The sequence below is a fragment of the Oncorhynchus kisutch genome, linkage group LG11 (genome assembly GCF_002021735.2).
Source record: "Oncorhynchus kisutch isolate 150728-3 linkage group LG11, Okis_V2, whole genome shotgun sequence".
Lineage (NCBI taxonomy): Eukaryota > Metazoa > Chordata > Actinopteri > Salmoniformes > Salmonidae > Oncorhynchus > Oncorhynchus kisutch.
Genome location: NC_034184.2, coordinates 41,011,322 through 41,029,090, shown reverse-complemented (window position 1 = coordinate 41,029,090; position 17,769 = coordinate 41,011,322). Strand labels below are relative to the sequence as shown.

The following is a 17,769-nucleotide window of genomic DNA, read 5'->3' as shown; positions in this document are numbered from 1 at the left end:
TAGTAAAACAGACTCCGTCAACATGGTTCACATGTAACAGTGTTTTGTAAGTCCCCAAAAAATATCCCACAAAAAAACAGGACTATGATAAAAATGGAATAAAATGAAAATGTGTTGAATATCAGAGTGGATGGAGAACCTGCCTGGCAGGTTACATCATTCATCAAACGTCACCTTGTTAAATCCACCGATATATGGGGCACCATTCAGTAAATCAGTAGCCCTTTCTTTAATCTGGTTATCAGGAATGACAGGGTGATATAAACCTCTGGAATCATTTGACCAAATACCTTTGACCACTACTTCTCAGCAGTAAAGTTTCATTTTTGTAGCCCTACAGAGCCCTAATGACTAAACTCACCAACCAAATGGTCTCTATTTCCTCAGGTCCACCAGGCCAGCTCCAACCCCCTGGGCTCCGGACTGGGCTACCTGGAGCACATCTGCCAGCTCATTGAGAAGATTGGGCAGCTCCAGGAACACAACCTAAGGCTGCAGAAGCAAATCTGTGGGCTGCAAAAGGATGGAAGGATGACCAAGACCAAAGAGGTGAGTCACATACAGACACATACTATGCACTATCATCCTCATCAGCATACTCACACAGTGAGTGTCTGCTGGTCATTGGTGAGCACCCTGGGAAGAATCCCAGGTTAAAACATCTGGATTGGACTTGTGTGTCTTATTAAAGATAGGCTTCCGCCACGTAGCTTTTGCACGACATATCTAGTCTTGTCAGATCAGGGAGGGCGAAGAGAGTAAGTACTGAGACAAAGCTTGCTTATGGTCAAACCATCTCTCTCAATGAGTTATAGCAAACAAAGGGGTCCTTAACAGTGTGAATGTTCTAATGTTGCGGTATTATGATTTATCTCAGTTACTAGCTAATTTGTCAGCGATACAAAGCTCCTACAAATGTTGTAAAAACATTGTGAACGTAGCTGTAGGTCGTGCAGGGCAGACCTAAGACCATTGATCTTTGATTTGCAGCTGACTGCTGTCCAGGTGGTGCAGAGATAGCCATGCCTTGAAGTGACTGATTACTCACCATTAGGTCCCAGTGCTAATCCAGCGGGTTTCAGAACGGTAGTAGGAGCTGTAAGTCATGCCGGAGGAAAGTGTGTTTAATAAATAGAACAGCTGGGTCCAGCCCACTGCAGTCTTCAAACATTTATTTAGTTATTTGACCTTTATTTTCACGAGGCAAGTCAGTTAAGAACAAACTCTTATTTACAATGACGGCCTAGGAACAGTGGGTTAACTGCCTTGTTCAGGGGCAGAACGACAGATTTTGTACCTTGTCAGCTCAGGGATTCGATCGACCAACCTTTCGGTTACTAGCCCAACGCTCTAGCCACTAAGCTACCTGCCGCCCGGAACACATATGGGGCACACATTTAGTAACGTCCTTATAGCATGGCAAAGGGGTCGTTGTAGCACGGCAAAGGGGTCCTTCTAGCACGGCAAAGGGGTCCTTCTAGCACGGCAAAGGGGTCCTTCTAGCACGGCAAAGGGATCCTTCTAGCACGGCAAAGGGGTCGTTATAGCACGGCAAAGGGGTCATTGTAGCACGGCAAAGGGGTCCTTCTAGCATGGCAAAGGGGTCGTTATAGCACGGCAAAGGGGTCCTTCTAGCACGGCAAAGGGGTCCTTCTAGCACGGCAAAGGGATCCTTCTAGCACGGCAAAGGGGTCGTTATAGCACGGCAAAGGGGTCGTTGTAGCACGGCAAAGGGGTCGTTGTAGCACGGCAAAGGGGTCCTTATAGCATGGCAAAGGGGTCGTTCTAGCACGGCAAAGGGGTCGTTCTAGCACGGCAAAGGGGTCGCTATAGCACGGCAAAGGGGGCGTTATAGCACGGCAAAGGGGTCCTTCTAGCACGGCAAAGGGGTCCTTCTAGCACGGCAATGGGGTCGTTATAGCATGGCAAAGGGGTCGTTATAGCACGGCAAAGGGGTCGTTGTAGCACGGCAATGGGGTCGTTGTAGTACGGCAAAGGGGTCCTTATAGCACGGCAAAGCACGGCAAAGGGGTCGTTGTAGCACGGCAAAGGGGTCGTTATAGCACGGCAAAGGGGTCCTTCTAGCACGGCAAAGGGGTCCTTCTAGCACGGCAATGGGGTCGTTATAGCATGGCAAAGGGGTCGTTATAGCACGGTAAAGGGGTCCTTATAGCACGGTAAAGGGGTCCTTATAGCACGGTAAAGGGGTCGTTATAGCACGGTAAAGGGGTCGTTCTAGCACGGCAAAGGGGTCGTTCTAGCACGGCAAAGGGGTCATTGTAGCACGGCAAAGGGGTCGTTGTAGCACGGCAAAGGGGTCGTTGTAGCACGGCAAAGGGATCGTTGTAGCACGGCAAAGGGGTCGTTGTAGCACGGCAAAGGGGTCCTTATAGCATGGCAAAGGGGTCGTTCTAGCACGGCAAAGGGGTCGTTCTAGCACGGCAAAGGGGTCGTTCTAGCACAGCAAAGGGGTCGCTATAGCACGGCAAAGGGGTCGTTATAGCACGGCAAAGGGGTCCTTCTAGCACGGCAAAGGGGTCCTTCTAGCACGGCAATGGGGTCGTTATAGCATGGCAAAGGGGTCGTTATAGCACGGCAAAGGGGTCCTTCTAGCACGGCAATGGGGTCGTTATAGCATGGCAAAGGGGTCGTTATAGCACGGCAAAGGGGTCGTTGTAGCACGGCAAAGGGGTTGTTGTAGCACGGCAATGGGGTCGTTATAGCACGGCAAAGGGGTCGTTGTAGCACGGCAAAGGGGTCGTTCTAGCACGGCAAAGGGGTCGCTATAGCACGGCAAAGGGGTCGTTATAGCACGGCAAAGGGGTCCTTCTAGCACGGCAATGGGGTCGTTATAGCATGGCAAAGGGGTCGTTATAGCACGGCAAAGGGGTCGTTGTAGCACGGCAATGGGGTCGTTGTAGTACGGCAAAGGGGTCCTTATAGCACGGCAAAGCACGGCAAAGGGGTCGTTGTAGCACGGCAAAGGGGTCGTTATAGCACGGCAAAGGGGTCCTTCTAGCACGGCAAAGGGGTCCTTCTAGCACGGCAATGGGGTCGTTATAGCATGGCAAAGGGGTCGTTATAGCACGGTAAAGGGGTCCTTATAGCACGGTAAAGGGGTCCTTATAGCACGGTAAAGGGGTCGTTATAGCACGGTAAAGGGGTCGTTCTAGCACGGCAAAGGGGTCGTTCTAGCACGGCAAAGGGGTCATTGTAGCACGGCAAAGGGGTCGTTGTAGCACGGCAAAGGGGTCGTTGTAGCACGGCAAAGGGATCGTTGTAGCACGGCAAAGGGGTCGTTGTAGCACGGCAAAGGGGTCCTTATAGCATGGCAAAGGGGTCGTTCTAGCACGGCAAAGGGGTCGTTCTAGCACGGCAAAGGGGTCGTTCTAGCACAGCAAAGGGGTCGCTATAGCACGGCAAAGGGGTCGTTATAGCACGGCAAAGGGGTCCTTCTAGCACGGCAAAGGGGTCCTTCTAGCACGGCAATGGGGTCGTTATAGCATGGCAAAGGGGTCGTTATAGCACGGCAAAGGGGTCCTTCTAGCACGGCAATGGGGTCGTTATAGCATGGCAAAGGGGTCGTTATAGCACGGCAAAGGGGTCGTTGTAGCACGGCAAAGGGGTTGTTGTAGCACGGCAATGGGGTCGTTATAGCACGGCAAAGGGGTCGTTGTAGCACGGCAAAGGGGTCGTTCTAGCACGGCAAAGGGGTCGCTATAGCACGGCAAAGGGGTCGTTATAGCACGGCAAAGGGGTCGTTCTAGCACGGCAAAGGGGTCCTTCTAGCACGGCAATGGGGTCGTTATAGCACGGCAAAGGGGTCGTTATAGCACGGTAAAGGGGTCGTTCTAGCACGGCAAAGGGGTCGTTCTAGCACGGCAAAGGGGTCGTTATAGCACGGCAAAGGGGTCCTTCTAGCACGGCAATGGGGTCGTTATAGCATGGCAAAGGGGTCGTTATAGCACGGTAAAGGGGTCCTTATAGCACGGTAAAGGGGTCGTTATAGCACGGTAAAGTGGTCGTTATAGCACGGTAAAGGGGTCGTTATAGCACCGTAAAGGGGTCCTTATAGCACAGAAAAAGTGGCCCTTATAGCACGGTAAAGGGGTCGTTATAGCACGGTAAAGTGGTCCTTATAGCATGGTAAAGGGTCTATTATAGCCTGGTAAAGTGGTCCTTATAGCACGGTAAAGGGTTTGTTATAGCATGGCAAAGGGGCACGTGTATGTTTATGTTTATTAATAACAAACATCAGGGGCTTTCCAGTCACCTGTTTAGAGAGAGAAGAGAAGTTAGAGTATGTGGCTGGGCCAATGATGCATCATTCATGATGATAACCTGAAAAATCTACATCTGAACCCAAACAACATCGTGCAAACGAGACGGTTTACCAGAATTGGTGTAAATAAAAAATAATTATCTGTTTATATCTGAAATAATCTCCATGTTTGCTAACCATGTACTGTATCTGTAACATCACTCTCTCACAGCTGTCCAAAATTAGATAGCCACATTTGTTTGTTAAACCTTTGTCTATGAAAATGTACAAATGCAAGCACAATGTCAGCAGTAAAATAGGGCAAATTACATTTCTTGTTTTTCTGTAGTAAGCACCATTTTAGAGTAGTATTCCAGTAAACTCTCATAAAATAACTACAATTCTGCTCAGTTAACAATGTGTAACCTATAAAATCCCCAGGCCAGCTCTCCCTGCGCTCACTTTCCGTTCCCAAACAGGATGAATGTGTTCGCTCTGAATGTTATCTTACCAACGCCAGAGAGACATTTTTTATTATTTATGGCTTTTTAAAAGTTGTGGCATTGTTGTCATTTAAAAAACATCAGTATGGTAAAACATGGGCACATGGGTGGCATTTTAACACACTTGAATAGAAAATGAGGCTCGTAGAGTTCACAGAGTCCCAAAGCTACTTCAATTTTACGTTTTTGTTTTCAGCTCAACATCATAAGAAAACCTGACCTTGAATATGAAAAATAACAACATTGGCACAAGATTTATCCCAACCCTATTGCATTGTATTCAACTTTGCCCCCTCTCTTGTGACAGTTGCCTGTGCTTCTAAAGAAAATAACTTTGGCATTGTGTGGATGCCTCCCTTTCCTTTTGAGACTTTGGCACATTACCGGAGCGGCTATGTTCAGGGGGTTTCAGAGAGAGCTGGTTCCAAACTATCCCTGTCAGTTTGGGCCTGGGGTCCGGAAAAGCTTTCCACTGAAGCAAAGGGTGAGCCCAGCAGGAGCATACACTACAAAGTCTTCAAAGACAGAGAGAGAGAGAAAAAAAAAGAAAGAGGGAGAAAGAGAGAGAGAGAGAGATAGCGGAGAGAGAGTGAGAGAGGAAAAGAAAAAGAAGGAGAGAGGGGGAAAGGGGCACAGTAAGAGAGAGAGATCCCAAAAAGTGCTCATTCAAAGAAAACGCATCCTCTCTTACAAAAGCTATTTCTTAACATTCTTAGCAGAACTTACTATTCTTTGAGGTCATCAAATTCTGACATGATTTCACCTTGATTGTGATATTTGTCCAGATAACTTGGTGTTGTTATTCTCTTTGGGCCAAACCCTGACTTGAAAGAAGATTTTTAGGACCACACCGGCTGGCCTCCCAAGCGGTTGGTCCTTTCCCCTGCTGTGAGTGTTTCTATGGTTACGCCACAAGCTGAACCCCATAGATGACACATCAAAAGGAGGAGCAAGTCAGCTGGGGCACATCTAAGCTCCATGAATGACACCCATGGTTCCCTGTGCCTACACACATCTACCCCACCTTTCAAATCAACACCAGGGTCACCGCTGGGCTCACTATAAACACAGAGATCAATGAGACAATGGCCAATTACCACCTACATAGAGCCCTCTTTTCTAGCTTCATCTGTTCTCTACCAGGACCAGCGTGCTTTGGGGTTTCTCGTGATGAACTGAGATGCAAGAAAGAGTCAATACTAGAGTGGAAGATGACTTGTAATCAAGTTTCTAATGTGAACAATGAACATGAGCTCACTCTTACGGACTCAAGCTCCCCCTTTCCCTATCCTCAAAGCAGTACTACCTCAGACAATGGAGCCATCTGCAGGCTGTCCATGGGTTATTGAGGAACGGGATTTGATGGAGGGAACATTCCAGGGCCGGAGTCTTCTGGACCTTCCCTTTTCCCGAGTGCACAGGGGCATAATGCCTTTAACAGTTTAATCCTCTTCTCAGAGGTCAGAGGTCAAAGGCCTTGAGTGGCCGGCCCTCTGAGTCCCCAAATGAGGGCTGCCTCCTTCTAAGGCTGGCCAAGGCTTTCGACTCTGTCAATCACCACATCCTCATCGGCAGACTCGACAGCCTTGGTTTCTCAAATGCCTCGCCTGGTTCACCAACTACTTCTCTGATAGAGTTCAGTGTGTCAAATCGGAGGGTCTGCTGTCCGGACCTCTGGCAGTCTCTATGGGGGTGCCACAGGGTTCAATTCTTGGACCGACTCTCTTCTCTGTATACATCAATGAGGTCGCTCTTGCTGCTGGTGAGTCTCTGATCCACCTCTACGCAGACGACACCATTCTGTATACTTCCGGCCCTTCTTTGGACACTGTGTTAACAACCCTCCAGGCAAGCTTCAATGCCATACAACTCTCCTTCCGTGGCCTCCAATTGCTCTTAAATACAAGTAAAACTAAATGCATGCTCTTCAACTGATCGCTACCTGCACCTACCCGCCTGTCCAACATCACTACTCTGGACGGCTCTGACTTAGAATACGTGGACAACTACAAATACTTAGGTGTCTGGTTAGACTGTAAACTCTCCCGCCAGACCCATATCAAACATCTCCAATCCAAAGTTAAATCTAGAATTGGCTTCCTATTTCGCAACAAAGCATCCTTCACTCATGCTGCCAAACATACCCTTGTAAAACTGACCATCCTACCAATCCTCGACTTTGGCGATGTCATTTACAAAATAGCCTCCAATACCCTACTCAACAAATTGGATGCAGTCTATCACAGTGCAATCCGTTTTGTCACCAAAGCCCCATATACTAGCCACCATTGCGACCTGTACGCTCACGTTGGCTGGCCCTCGCTTCATACTCGTCGCCAAACCCACTGGTTCCATGTCATCTACAAGACCCTGCTAGGTAAAGTCCCCCCTTATCTCAGCTCGCTGGTCACCATAGCATCTCCCACCTGTAGCACATGCTCCAGCAGGTATATCTCTCTAGTCACCCCCAAAACCAATTCTTTCTTTGGCCGCCTCTCCTTCCAGTTCTCTGCTGCCAATGACTGGAACGAACTACAAAAATCTCTGAAACTGGAAACACTTATCTCCCTCACTAGCTTTAAGCACCAACTGTCAGAGCAGCTCACAGATTACTGCACCTGTACATAGCCCACCTATAATTTAGCCCAAACAACTACCTCTTTCCCAACTGTATTTTATTTATTTTGCACCCCATTATTTTTATTTCTACTTTGCACATTCTTCCATTGCAAAACTACCATTCCAGTGTTTTACTTGCTATATTGTATTTACTTTGCCACCATGGCCTTTTTTGCCTTTACCTCCCTTCTCACCTCATTTGCTCACATTGTATATAGACTTGTTTATACTGTATTATTGACTGTATGTTTGTTTTACTCCATGTGTAACTCTGTGTCGTTGTATCTGTCGAACTGCTTTGCTTTATCTTGGCCAGGTCGCAATTGTAAATGAGAACTTGTTCTCAACTTGCCTACCTGGTTAAATAAAGGTAAAATAAAAAATAAATAAAATAAAATAAGGGCTAAGCACACACAGATGGGGTAGGTCCTTGGAGAGTGCAAAGACCACACTGTTTTCGCCCATGGAACCAGGGCCAGGAACCTGGGCCTAGCCCCTTCTCAGTAGAGGCAGTGTCTTCACCGAGGGGAGAGTGTGGTCGTGGTTCCAGCGGGGAAGTCAGACGATGGTCAACGTCCCGTGAGACAAAAACAAAGCCATGGAGTGTGACTTCAGTGGTCATTCATCATGCTATTTACCCCTTTTTATGTTTAAACATCCAGTGGTTTCGTAACAGGCTATTCAGAGTTCCAACAAGGAACAACAAGCCCAGAGATGATTATATTCTAGTGTAGAGTTTGCATCTTGTGTCCAGGTTAGAGGTAACTTCAGTGCGGAGAAGGAAATTATTTTGCACAAGATTAGGAAGTGACTTCACCTAATGAGCCTCCTGAGTATCGGTCCTGGGTTCTGAAGTTGTGCAAGTGGCGAGTGTGTGTAACCTTCACGTGATGAAAAATCCCCCTACTGTAGAAGTGACACGGCACGTTTAAATGTTAACTATGAAGCAGGAAAAAACAACACTCGTCTCCAGGCTTTCATCTTATTCTGTTTATGCTACTGCTGGGTGCCTGCGTTGTTTGAGTTATAAATTAGATTTTTTTTACATTAGCGTGGATGTGACATCCAGAGTTTCCTCAGCTGGGATAAACGGATGTGAACATTTTCCTGACAAATTCCAACTTTACACAATGACTCGGAAAGTGTCTCTCATTGTTCTTTGAATCACCATACATGTATCGGCATGGCACATAGATTGGAAGGCCTACTTTGGACAAGTTAATGTTGAGTTCAGAAGTTTGAGGTTAGGTTAGCATAAACCCAACTCAATCTGGAAAATAAATAGTAAATACACACTATGTATGAAAACAATAATTAAAGTAAGTTATTAAGTTGAAGTAGGTTTAAAACAATAACAATAAATTCAGATATCCCAAAGACTCTTGTAAAAAATGTGGTAGCATATAAGGCCAAGAAATACAAGAGTGTGATGGCCATAACACATTTTCACTCTCCTGAATTTGTAACAGATGGTTGCTGGCTGAGCCAAGTATGCAGTATTGGAGGGCCATTCTTGACCAACGAGTGAGAAAAACAACAAAACTAGATTTGGATATTGTAAAATACATTTCATGTGCCTCCTACTCACAGTCCTGTACCTTTTCTTCCTGTCTGTCCCCCAGGACTTCTTCCTGCAGCACTGTAGCTGTGGAACGGCCGGCCTGGCCTTCCATGAACAGAAAAGACACTCTAGGAGTGAGTTCCTGACCACCTCTGTGAGCGGCACCCTCTCTGACCTCTCCACCATCCCTGAGGTCACACACCACACAGGACTCACAGCCAGGGGAGGTCAGTTAACTACTTAATAACATGATAACAACCCATAGTCTACATCCAGGCATCTCTCCTCACTCAAAATCCAATGGATATTCCATAAATTCTCCAAAAGTAATTTTGTCCCAGTTTGACTGTAATCTCATCAAATCTTTCCATCCCAATCCTTTTGTTTCCCTCAGAAAACCATAGTGTATTATTTCATTGGCAGGTAGATTAGCACTTCATAACCTGCTCCTGCGGTAATCATTCAGTCACAAGACCAATTTATAGTAATGTTTGCCCAAAGTTTTCCTGAAATTGATTTTCTGGGTTTATTTAAAAATCATTAGGGGTTTTCAAAATGTGACCGGGCGACGACCCCAGGTGTGATTTCGCCCAATGTTCACTTTTTCATCATGTTTTTACTCTCCTGTTTTCAGAGTGGCTCACGTTCCCTCAGGTGGGCTGACTATTATTATCTACTTTTATTTATTCAGGGAAGACCAATTGAAACCAGTGTCTCATTTGTAATGGTGCCCTGAGGACAGAGATTCCATCAACACAACAACAAAAGATAAGACACAAGATAGCTATGAATACATTACATCAGGTTATTACAACAAGTTATAATAGTCCATTGAAATGATTGCACACTTCAGTAAACTAATTTAACAACAGAGTTTTAAACTTCCTTATAGGCACCAGGGAATCCAGGTGTAATTTGTTTTGTAAGATATTCCGTAACTGTGGTGCTTTAAAACTAAAGGCAGATTTACTAAACTTTATGAATACAAGCTGGATCTCAAGAGTTAACGAACACTGCGGCAGGACACAATGTGTGCTCTCTCATGGTGTCAAGTCTAGTTGCCACTATATTACGAAAGGTGTACCGCAAGGGTCGGTATTGGGACCTGTTTTCTTTACTATTTACATAAATAATATTGGTCTATGCAATCCTGTAATATTCATCACTATGCAGACAATACGGTTATGTATGCCATTGCGCTGAGTGTTGTCCGGACTATGTTAGAGCTGCAATCTGATTTTGTTGCATTTACAGAAAGCCCTCGTTGATTTAAAACGTGTACTTAATGCGGGCAAAACTAAATATATGTTGTTCTTTAATTCACAAAAAAAATCTCGAAAGGGCTACATATTCACTCATTGGACAGCTCTCTCATCGAGCGGGTTCCAGCCTACAAAAATCTGTGCGTTTGGATTGATAAAGATCTAATGTTTAAAAAAAACATACTGATTAGGTAGTTAAATGGAGGGAACATATACATTTCTATTCTGAGTCCCATGGATTCAGGAATTTCTTGCTCTTCCGATAAGCAGGATTCAGGAAATTGGAGCTGGGGAGTAGGAGGATGGCGAATGGTACTGCGATAACAGATTGAGGACGTGGGGAGGTTGAGTGGGCAGTGGCGGCAGGTTGAAAGAAGGGGTTCCTCTGGGACTGCTGATTCACATCACCATGTGTCATAACAGTTTCCCCCCACTATGAGCAGCGAGTGGTTCCAACCCTTGTGACTCTAGCCTCATTTATACCTGGCGCTAACATGCGTCCTTTGTCCTGATCTTGCCCACATTCTGATTGTGCCCACATTTTCAGAAATATGTCTACACATGGTATTAAAATGTGTCTCACTGTGTTTGCATTGTGATCAACTATTCTTTAAAAAATGTATGTATTTATTTATTTTAAGACCCATATTGATGCCATAAGTCAAATGGTGCCACCTGTCAATGAGTTAAGAAGGTGGGATAATGATGAATGAAACGGTTTCACTGTCCAGATCCGTCTACACTTGTAAGGTTTCCAGACACAATGCGTGCCTGACTACCTTCGTAGGTGGTCAGAAAAATCTCAATCAGATCACAATGCGTATTTTAATAATCTCCAGTCTACACAGTACAAAGTATGCATGCTAGAACCAGGTATAAACAGATCTTCTGATTCATTTATTCACTCTCTATAGAGAGTGACCAGGGTGGATGCCAGCCCCTGGTGCCCCTTTGGAAGAGGGGCCTGAATCGGATGAGCTACACAGAGGGAGATACGCGCTCCTATCTCTCTGACAGTACAGAGGGTCTCTCTGCCCCACACAGACGGGTGAGTCACTAACATCCCTCCTCTGAATCACTGGCTCTGCATAATACCCTCAACCCCTGTTTACGGTGCAAATATCTACATCTGCGCAACTCGATGATACCCGACCAAACAATGGGTAAAGTGCCTATTCGTTAATGCTGAGAGATGTGTGTTTGGTTGTGTAGCTGAGTGAGAACTACACATGGGGCAGAGTGAAGGATCTGGTGAAGAAGACCAAGCTGAGGAACCAGAGCAGACTGGGACAAACATCCACCTTCCTCAAGAGATCCTGTCCACAGCTTTACCGGTGAGGACACTCCCCACCCACCCCCACTCTCTTTCGCTCTCTTGCGAAGGAAACACTCAGTCTACTCGAAATACTGTATCTCTTACTACAGTATCTGTAAACAAACACGCAACTAACACTAGGATTACCTTTAACTTCATAAAATAAAAAATAACAGTTGGCGCTTGTTGCTCCTTCAAGGATGTTTGAAAATCTTGAGCTAATCATGCTACAAGGAAGGAGAGGTTAAGTTGTAATTAATCACAGCTCGCTTTAGTTTCATATTTTGTAGGTGCCTATTATTTCTAGATAATTTAGTCTTAGCAGAAAGAGGAGTTAAGACTGTCTTTGGCAGTAGGTCATGGGTTGTGTTTGCAGAATGATTCAACTGCTTCCTAGGAAGAATATAGACACCGACTCATATCATCTTACCATTTAGAGATAATTACTTAAATTAAATTACTTTTATATTGCTTTTTAAAATGCAGTTATAACACATCACTTGTAAGTAGCGATTTAACTTTCCTCTGTGACAAATTATCAGCCAAGCTAAACACGTCAAAATCAAATGGATTTTGAGAATAAAATGTACCACTAACCAGAATATATTGTTACTCAGTCAACACAACTGTCAGAAGTATGTGCCTTGACAAATTATCTTGAGTAATAACCACGGCTTTAATATTATATTTTACAACATTCAGCATACGCCATGGAGAACTTAGCCCACGACCACTGGAATCTATCTTAAATAGCGTCCCGAAAATGTCAAAATGAAGCAAAAAAACGGACTTGTACACAAAGCAGATACTCTTCAGTGTCAGGGAGCGACTACGCACCGTTTATTTCAATATGACTGAGGCAAATATGATAAGCTTAAGTGTTTTTATCTGAGTACAAGCTTGTAAAATTATACTTCCCAAGTTCACTGGCTCTCTCCACTGGTGGTAAATGGTGACTAGCTCTGCTGGGTTTAAATGGCCTAAGCTCAAAACCACTGAAAACAAACCAACCTCCCTCATTTGTTAAACAAAACACAATTGGCCCCCTCTAACAGTATGTCAGCTTCTACTAAGCAGGAATCTACGCCAACATATTTGGAGTAGACAAAAAGACGTGGATATTTTGGGTTAGAAAGTATTGACAGCCTTAGCGACTTTAGACGAATACCAAACTATGACAGGTTCTTGGCACTTCAAGATTTTATTTTATTTTGTTAATGCGAGATGGCTGTGTCAGTGGATGAATTGTGGTATTATTCTGTTTGAGGGTTGTAGAACATAAGGATCTGGTGGGAGTTGAAGAGCTTGAGGAAAGAACAGCTATTTGTTGTGCCCTTCAACGTATTCCACAACTTGGATGGGCACTCCTCAGAGTGAGGGAGCTGGGCACGGACCCAGAAAAATAGCGGAGGGGTTGCAGTGTCAGGTTTGAGGTATGCAAGGAGGAGTTGGAGAATTCCACATGTATTTCAGAGTGGTCCAATGATATATAGAGATATGCATAATTTATCAAAAGGGAGACCCTCTCTTGGAAAGAAATGCATGTGGAAAAACCATCCTGTTCTCAAGCGTTGTGCAAACTAATGCATTGCTCATTGTAATAGCATTGGAGCACACCAATAACAATAACCCATTTCCCTACAGCCCTGACCTGGGACCAGTGGACCTACCAGGAAGAAACAGGAACTCCATGATCGCCTTGGGCCATCAGAACAAACTGGACTTCCAGTGGCCCAGATAACCATTGTTGGTACAGAAAGTTCTGACGCAAAATATTGCTAATGCGTAGTGAAACATGTTGGAAGGATGCTGTGCATGTACAAGCACAACTGATTTAGCAGCTGTCGTGCGATCTATTCTCAGCGTACATGTGTAATAAAGATATCCATAGAGGTGAAGAGGCAACACTTTTGTAACACTGCCCACACTGAACATCTTTGTTTTCTACCCAGATATGATCTTTGTTTTCTACCCAGATATGAAACAGACGGCCCGAAGTGGGAAGAGAATGCCCGGAAGGTGAGGTCGCACAGATTCTCGACTGGACTGAGAGAGTAGTGTGAAAGGAGGGATGTGAGAAATAACACTTGTGATGGATGACAAAACTTTAAGTGAGGAGTGAAAAGAAAACAAAAAGAGGGATGGTCATAGACATCTCTCTTGAGATACAATTCTAAACTAAGGGATTGTATTGTTTCAGATAAGGGAACATTGGTATTTATATGAGAACAGACATGCATGTACTCCACAATGTACATGAATACGATACAAATGATTTAATCTTGTACTATAATAGTTTTTCTATTCAATTCATATTGTAATGCTTTCTCTAAATATGTGTTATGTTAGTGACATTTCAGTACTATGTGTTGATGGCGAAAACAACAACTCTTTGACATGGTTGTTCCAACTAAGAAATAGCCTAGACAATATTCTGGGGTGAAATTAAAGGGATAGTTCACCCAAATTACAAAATGACATTGGTTTCCTTACACTGTAAGCCGTCTATGGACAAGCTATGGCAGCAATGCATCCTTTGGTTTAGTTTCCCTGCAAATGTTTCAAAATGCTAGCATTTTAGCATTTGTGGCACAAATCCCATTCAAGTCATGGGACCGATATTATTCGCGCATCATGCCCAAATCAATACATGATTTAAATTCTAGATAAGAGCGTTTGCTAAATGACTAAAATGAAAATGTAAATGTAAAAATAATTCGAAAGTATCTAAAGTCGCTTGTCAAACTCAACAAAGTCACATAGATTATTTGAACATGATGCTTGAAAAATACTAATTTCGGTCCCATGACAGGGTAAGGAAACCAATATGTAATTTGGTGTTTGGGTGAACTAATCGCTTTGGTTATCATGCCCCCTTGAACAAATGTGAAACATACACATATCATACATATGAGGATTGTACTTAACTATTCAACACATTTTGTATGAATTCTCTTCTTGTTTTGAGTGTAGGCCTAAGAGGATGTGTGTGCATGCACTATACAGGGATAATAGATCGTGGTGATGTTGTGTGAATGTGCTGTATATAACAAAAGTTAATTGTGTACAGTCACTGTGTATGTACAGGAGGGGAGTTATGCCCCTGTAAATTCCTATGTTTATATGATGGAAATGTATAATTTTTGGAGATAGGGGTTCCAGATCCCTTATGATAAAAAAAAAAACACTTTGAGGATGCTAGAAAACGTTTGTGATGCATTGCCGCAAGGTTTTTTAATGTTCCTCTCAAACATTTATGTAAAAAAAAAAAACAGTGAAGAAAAAAACCCATAATTTCGCATCACTGCAACATGTACAGTATTTTATCAGAGGCTGCTGTTGCACATGTTCATCTTCAAGACATTTAAAAAAAATGTATTGTGACATGCAAGTCTGGTTTGACAAGCTAACGGTGATTTTAGCTTTTCTACATCACGGTTACATTCCCTGATTTTCCAGAAATCCTGGTTGGAATATTTCCTGCTTTTCCCTCGTAATGAATCTTCCCAACAGGCTTCCTTGAAAAATTGGGAATTTTGGGAAAGCTACTGGAATTTTGCAACCTTAGTTACGTCACTATGAGCTTCCTTTGATAACAGACAGGCAAGTGCCATGGTACCTTGGAAATCTCACTGGGTAACTACAGAAGGAAGGATCAACACAGAAACTTCAAAGCCTTGACATCTAATTGAAATACAGCAGAAGTCAATTCCAAATGCTCAAAACTGTCCAGTGTTGTTTACAACAGGAATGAAGGTCATCACATTTTTTGAAAATACTAATCCCACAGAAAGAACAAAACAGTTAGTTATCCAGTATGTACTTCAGCAATGTGAACAACAGTATAGTACAACACCAATGAGTTATTCATCATGGTCAACATGTACTCCTATTAAAATAATAATGTACTCTGTAGTACTGTACATGTAGCACAGCTGTAGCTGTATCATACGGAATTCATGTACTTCTAAATACTCTAATCAAGTAGAAAATACATCTGTTGCAACTTGAGAGGCAGTAAATGCTTTCAATATGCATGATAGGCCTACATGTTTTGTCAGGACTGGGATCTAAAGACTAAAGATTGTGATATCTGTATATTGTAGAGTCACAGTAAGTTGTACATGGATGGAATATCTCAATATGCATAATGTATCATTATTCAAAGTTATTTTTCGAAATAAAGTTGACATTTTCAATGACATGAAATGCTGTGCTTTTAGTAATTTTATACCACTCACCGAGTCCTGCAGGATATAAAGCAAATTGTGTTTCTCATGGAAAGAAAGATGTAAAGATCATTCACTAGAAACTAGAGTTTACAAATAAGTGGAAAGATACACTCAACAGTGTGCCCTTAGAGATTCCCCTCTCTTTATGATTCATTCTATAGTAAAACCTACTATGCGGTTTTCTTGGAAATTCTACACAGGGACAATCGATATCCACACTGAAATGGATCATTGTTCATTAACAGCATGCTGAAGAGGTCACAGTCAAACTTAGATGCATAAAGTACCGGTCTGAAGTTAACTCTCCCGGGGCAGTCCCGTTAGTTCTCTTATATACTGTTTACACAGACAAGTTATATTTGCACGATTTAGCTTATTCATTATTCATAATTAATTCATCATTAACGTTTGGTTCATGCATGTGACCGACCAATACCTCACAAGACTTCCTCTCCAAGCTGAGACCTTGAAACTGAGATATCCCTTGCGTTCTCAAAACAAGGTTCTGGGCGTACTACCAAAGTGCTCTACTGATAGTGAGAATTCGTCCCAGGCACGTTCAATCAATCACTTGCATGAACACAGAAATTGGTTATTAGAACAGCACAAACACAGAACACAGAAATTGGTAATTAGAAAAGCACAAACATAACATTTTCCATCACAGGGTAGAGTGTGCATTGGTAAACAACACAGAGTTTGTAGTTCACAGTAATCCATTTATTAAACACATAGAATATCAACCAATCACCCAGCAAAGCTAGCAGAACCCATGAATAGACAGCCCAGTACCCTTACGCTTTCCCTAATTTACCCTGCCTTTCACCCGGTCCCTGCACTTAATCCCTAAACACTCTACCTTAATCCCTAAACACTCCACCTTAATCCCTAAACACTCTACCGTAATCCCTAAACAGTCTAAAATTAACTAAACATAGGGGGAAAAATAAAATGACAAAGCAAAGGGACATCAGATATTATCTATGAATGTTAAGGAAGGGGGGGGGGTCTATTAAATGAGTGAAATTGGAAGTGGTGTGGAGAGCGCTATATTTAGATGGAGCGCTTGTTCCTGTAATCCTTGTTGCTGGAATCGGTCTCATGGTAATTTTCCGTTAATTAACATAAACACATTTAGCATCTCCTGGCTTCCACACACTTTTTAAAAACATATACGTTTTAAAAAAGTCTAATAAATCCATGTAATATAATAGCCGACACCTTCACAATAAATCCATTATTTATTTTAGACAGGTCTAAAGAAACATGATATGAAGAAAATGTAGTCTATTTCAGGAGAACAGAATCACATACTCTGAGTTGTCCTTATGTTAGACCCTGATCTGGCTATTCCAAATGGCTGTAGGCTACACTACTTCCTTTAGCAGACAAGATTTGCTTACAATTCTGTGGCATTACTTTATAATATAAAGAATACAATTGAACAAAGCTGATATTAAAATAGAAAGGATATTTTCACCAAACGATTTGAGGGAGTGCGCACATGCGGAATTCTGTGTTGAGCACTTAACAAAAGAATGGGTACTCCTATATGCTTAATTATTTATTAATGTTATTAATTTAACTTGAGTTGTTCTACAAATGTTGGGCTATATGTTTAGAGTTTTAAGACATTGTAAGACTGCATGATTCGATCCTAATGATGATTTGGAAAAAGTTGCTTGAAAAGCACGAGCTCTGCTTTTTTGCGCAGGCTGTACACATCATCTGTCTCTCATTCACAATTTAACAAGCACTTACTAATGCCTGGCTTTTCCCGGTGGCATCCCCTTTGTGTGGCCGTAATGCACCCTAAAATAATCCATGCCTTTTGCATGATGGGTCTTTCTCACAGGCTACAAGTGAAGACAGACATTGGGGACGCAACTGCGTGCGTCCTTATCCATTTCCAAGGTCCATATTGAAGATATTGGATGAACTGTCCACATTTATTTTTTGTCAGCTAACAAGATGAGTAGGCCTAACAAACATCAAAAGCACTAGCCTATGTCAATC

At 43.2% G+C, this 17,769-nt stretch overlaps 1 protein-coding gene across 3 annotated transcripts in view; it reads left to right on the top strand.

Moving 5' to 3' along the window:
- Positions 1-15,725, top strand: part of LOC109899682 (uncharacterized) — a 36,048-nt gene extending 20,323 nt beyond the window's left edge. The window contains exons 3-8 of one of the 3 annotated variants that reach the window (XM_020495121.2): positions 388-549; positions 9,006-9,171; positions 11,121-11,254; positions 11,419-11,540; positions 13,166-13,267; positions 13,498-15,725. In XM_020495121.2, coding sequence (XP_020350710.1) covers positions 388-549; positions 9,006-9,171; positions 11,121-11,254; positions 11,419-11,540; positions 13,166-13,262 — 681 coding nt within the window. In that variant the 3' untranslated portion in view covers positions 13,263-13,267; positions 13,498-15,725. Of the gene's footprint in view, positions 1-387; positions 550-9,005; positions 9,172-11,120; positions 11,255-11,418; positions 11,541-13,165; positions 13,272-13,473 lie in introns of all 3 variants that reach the window. The other 2 variants (XM_020495119.2, XM_020495120.2) reach the window with 2 other exon arrangements.
- The last annotated feature ends 2,044 nt before the right edge of the window (positions 15,726-17,769 follow it).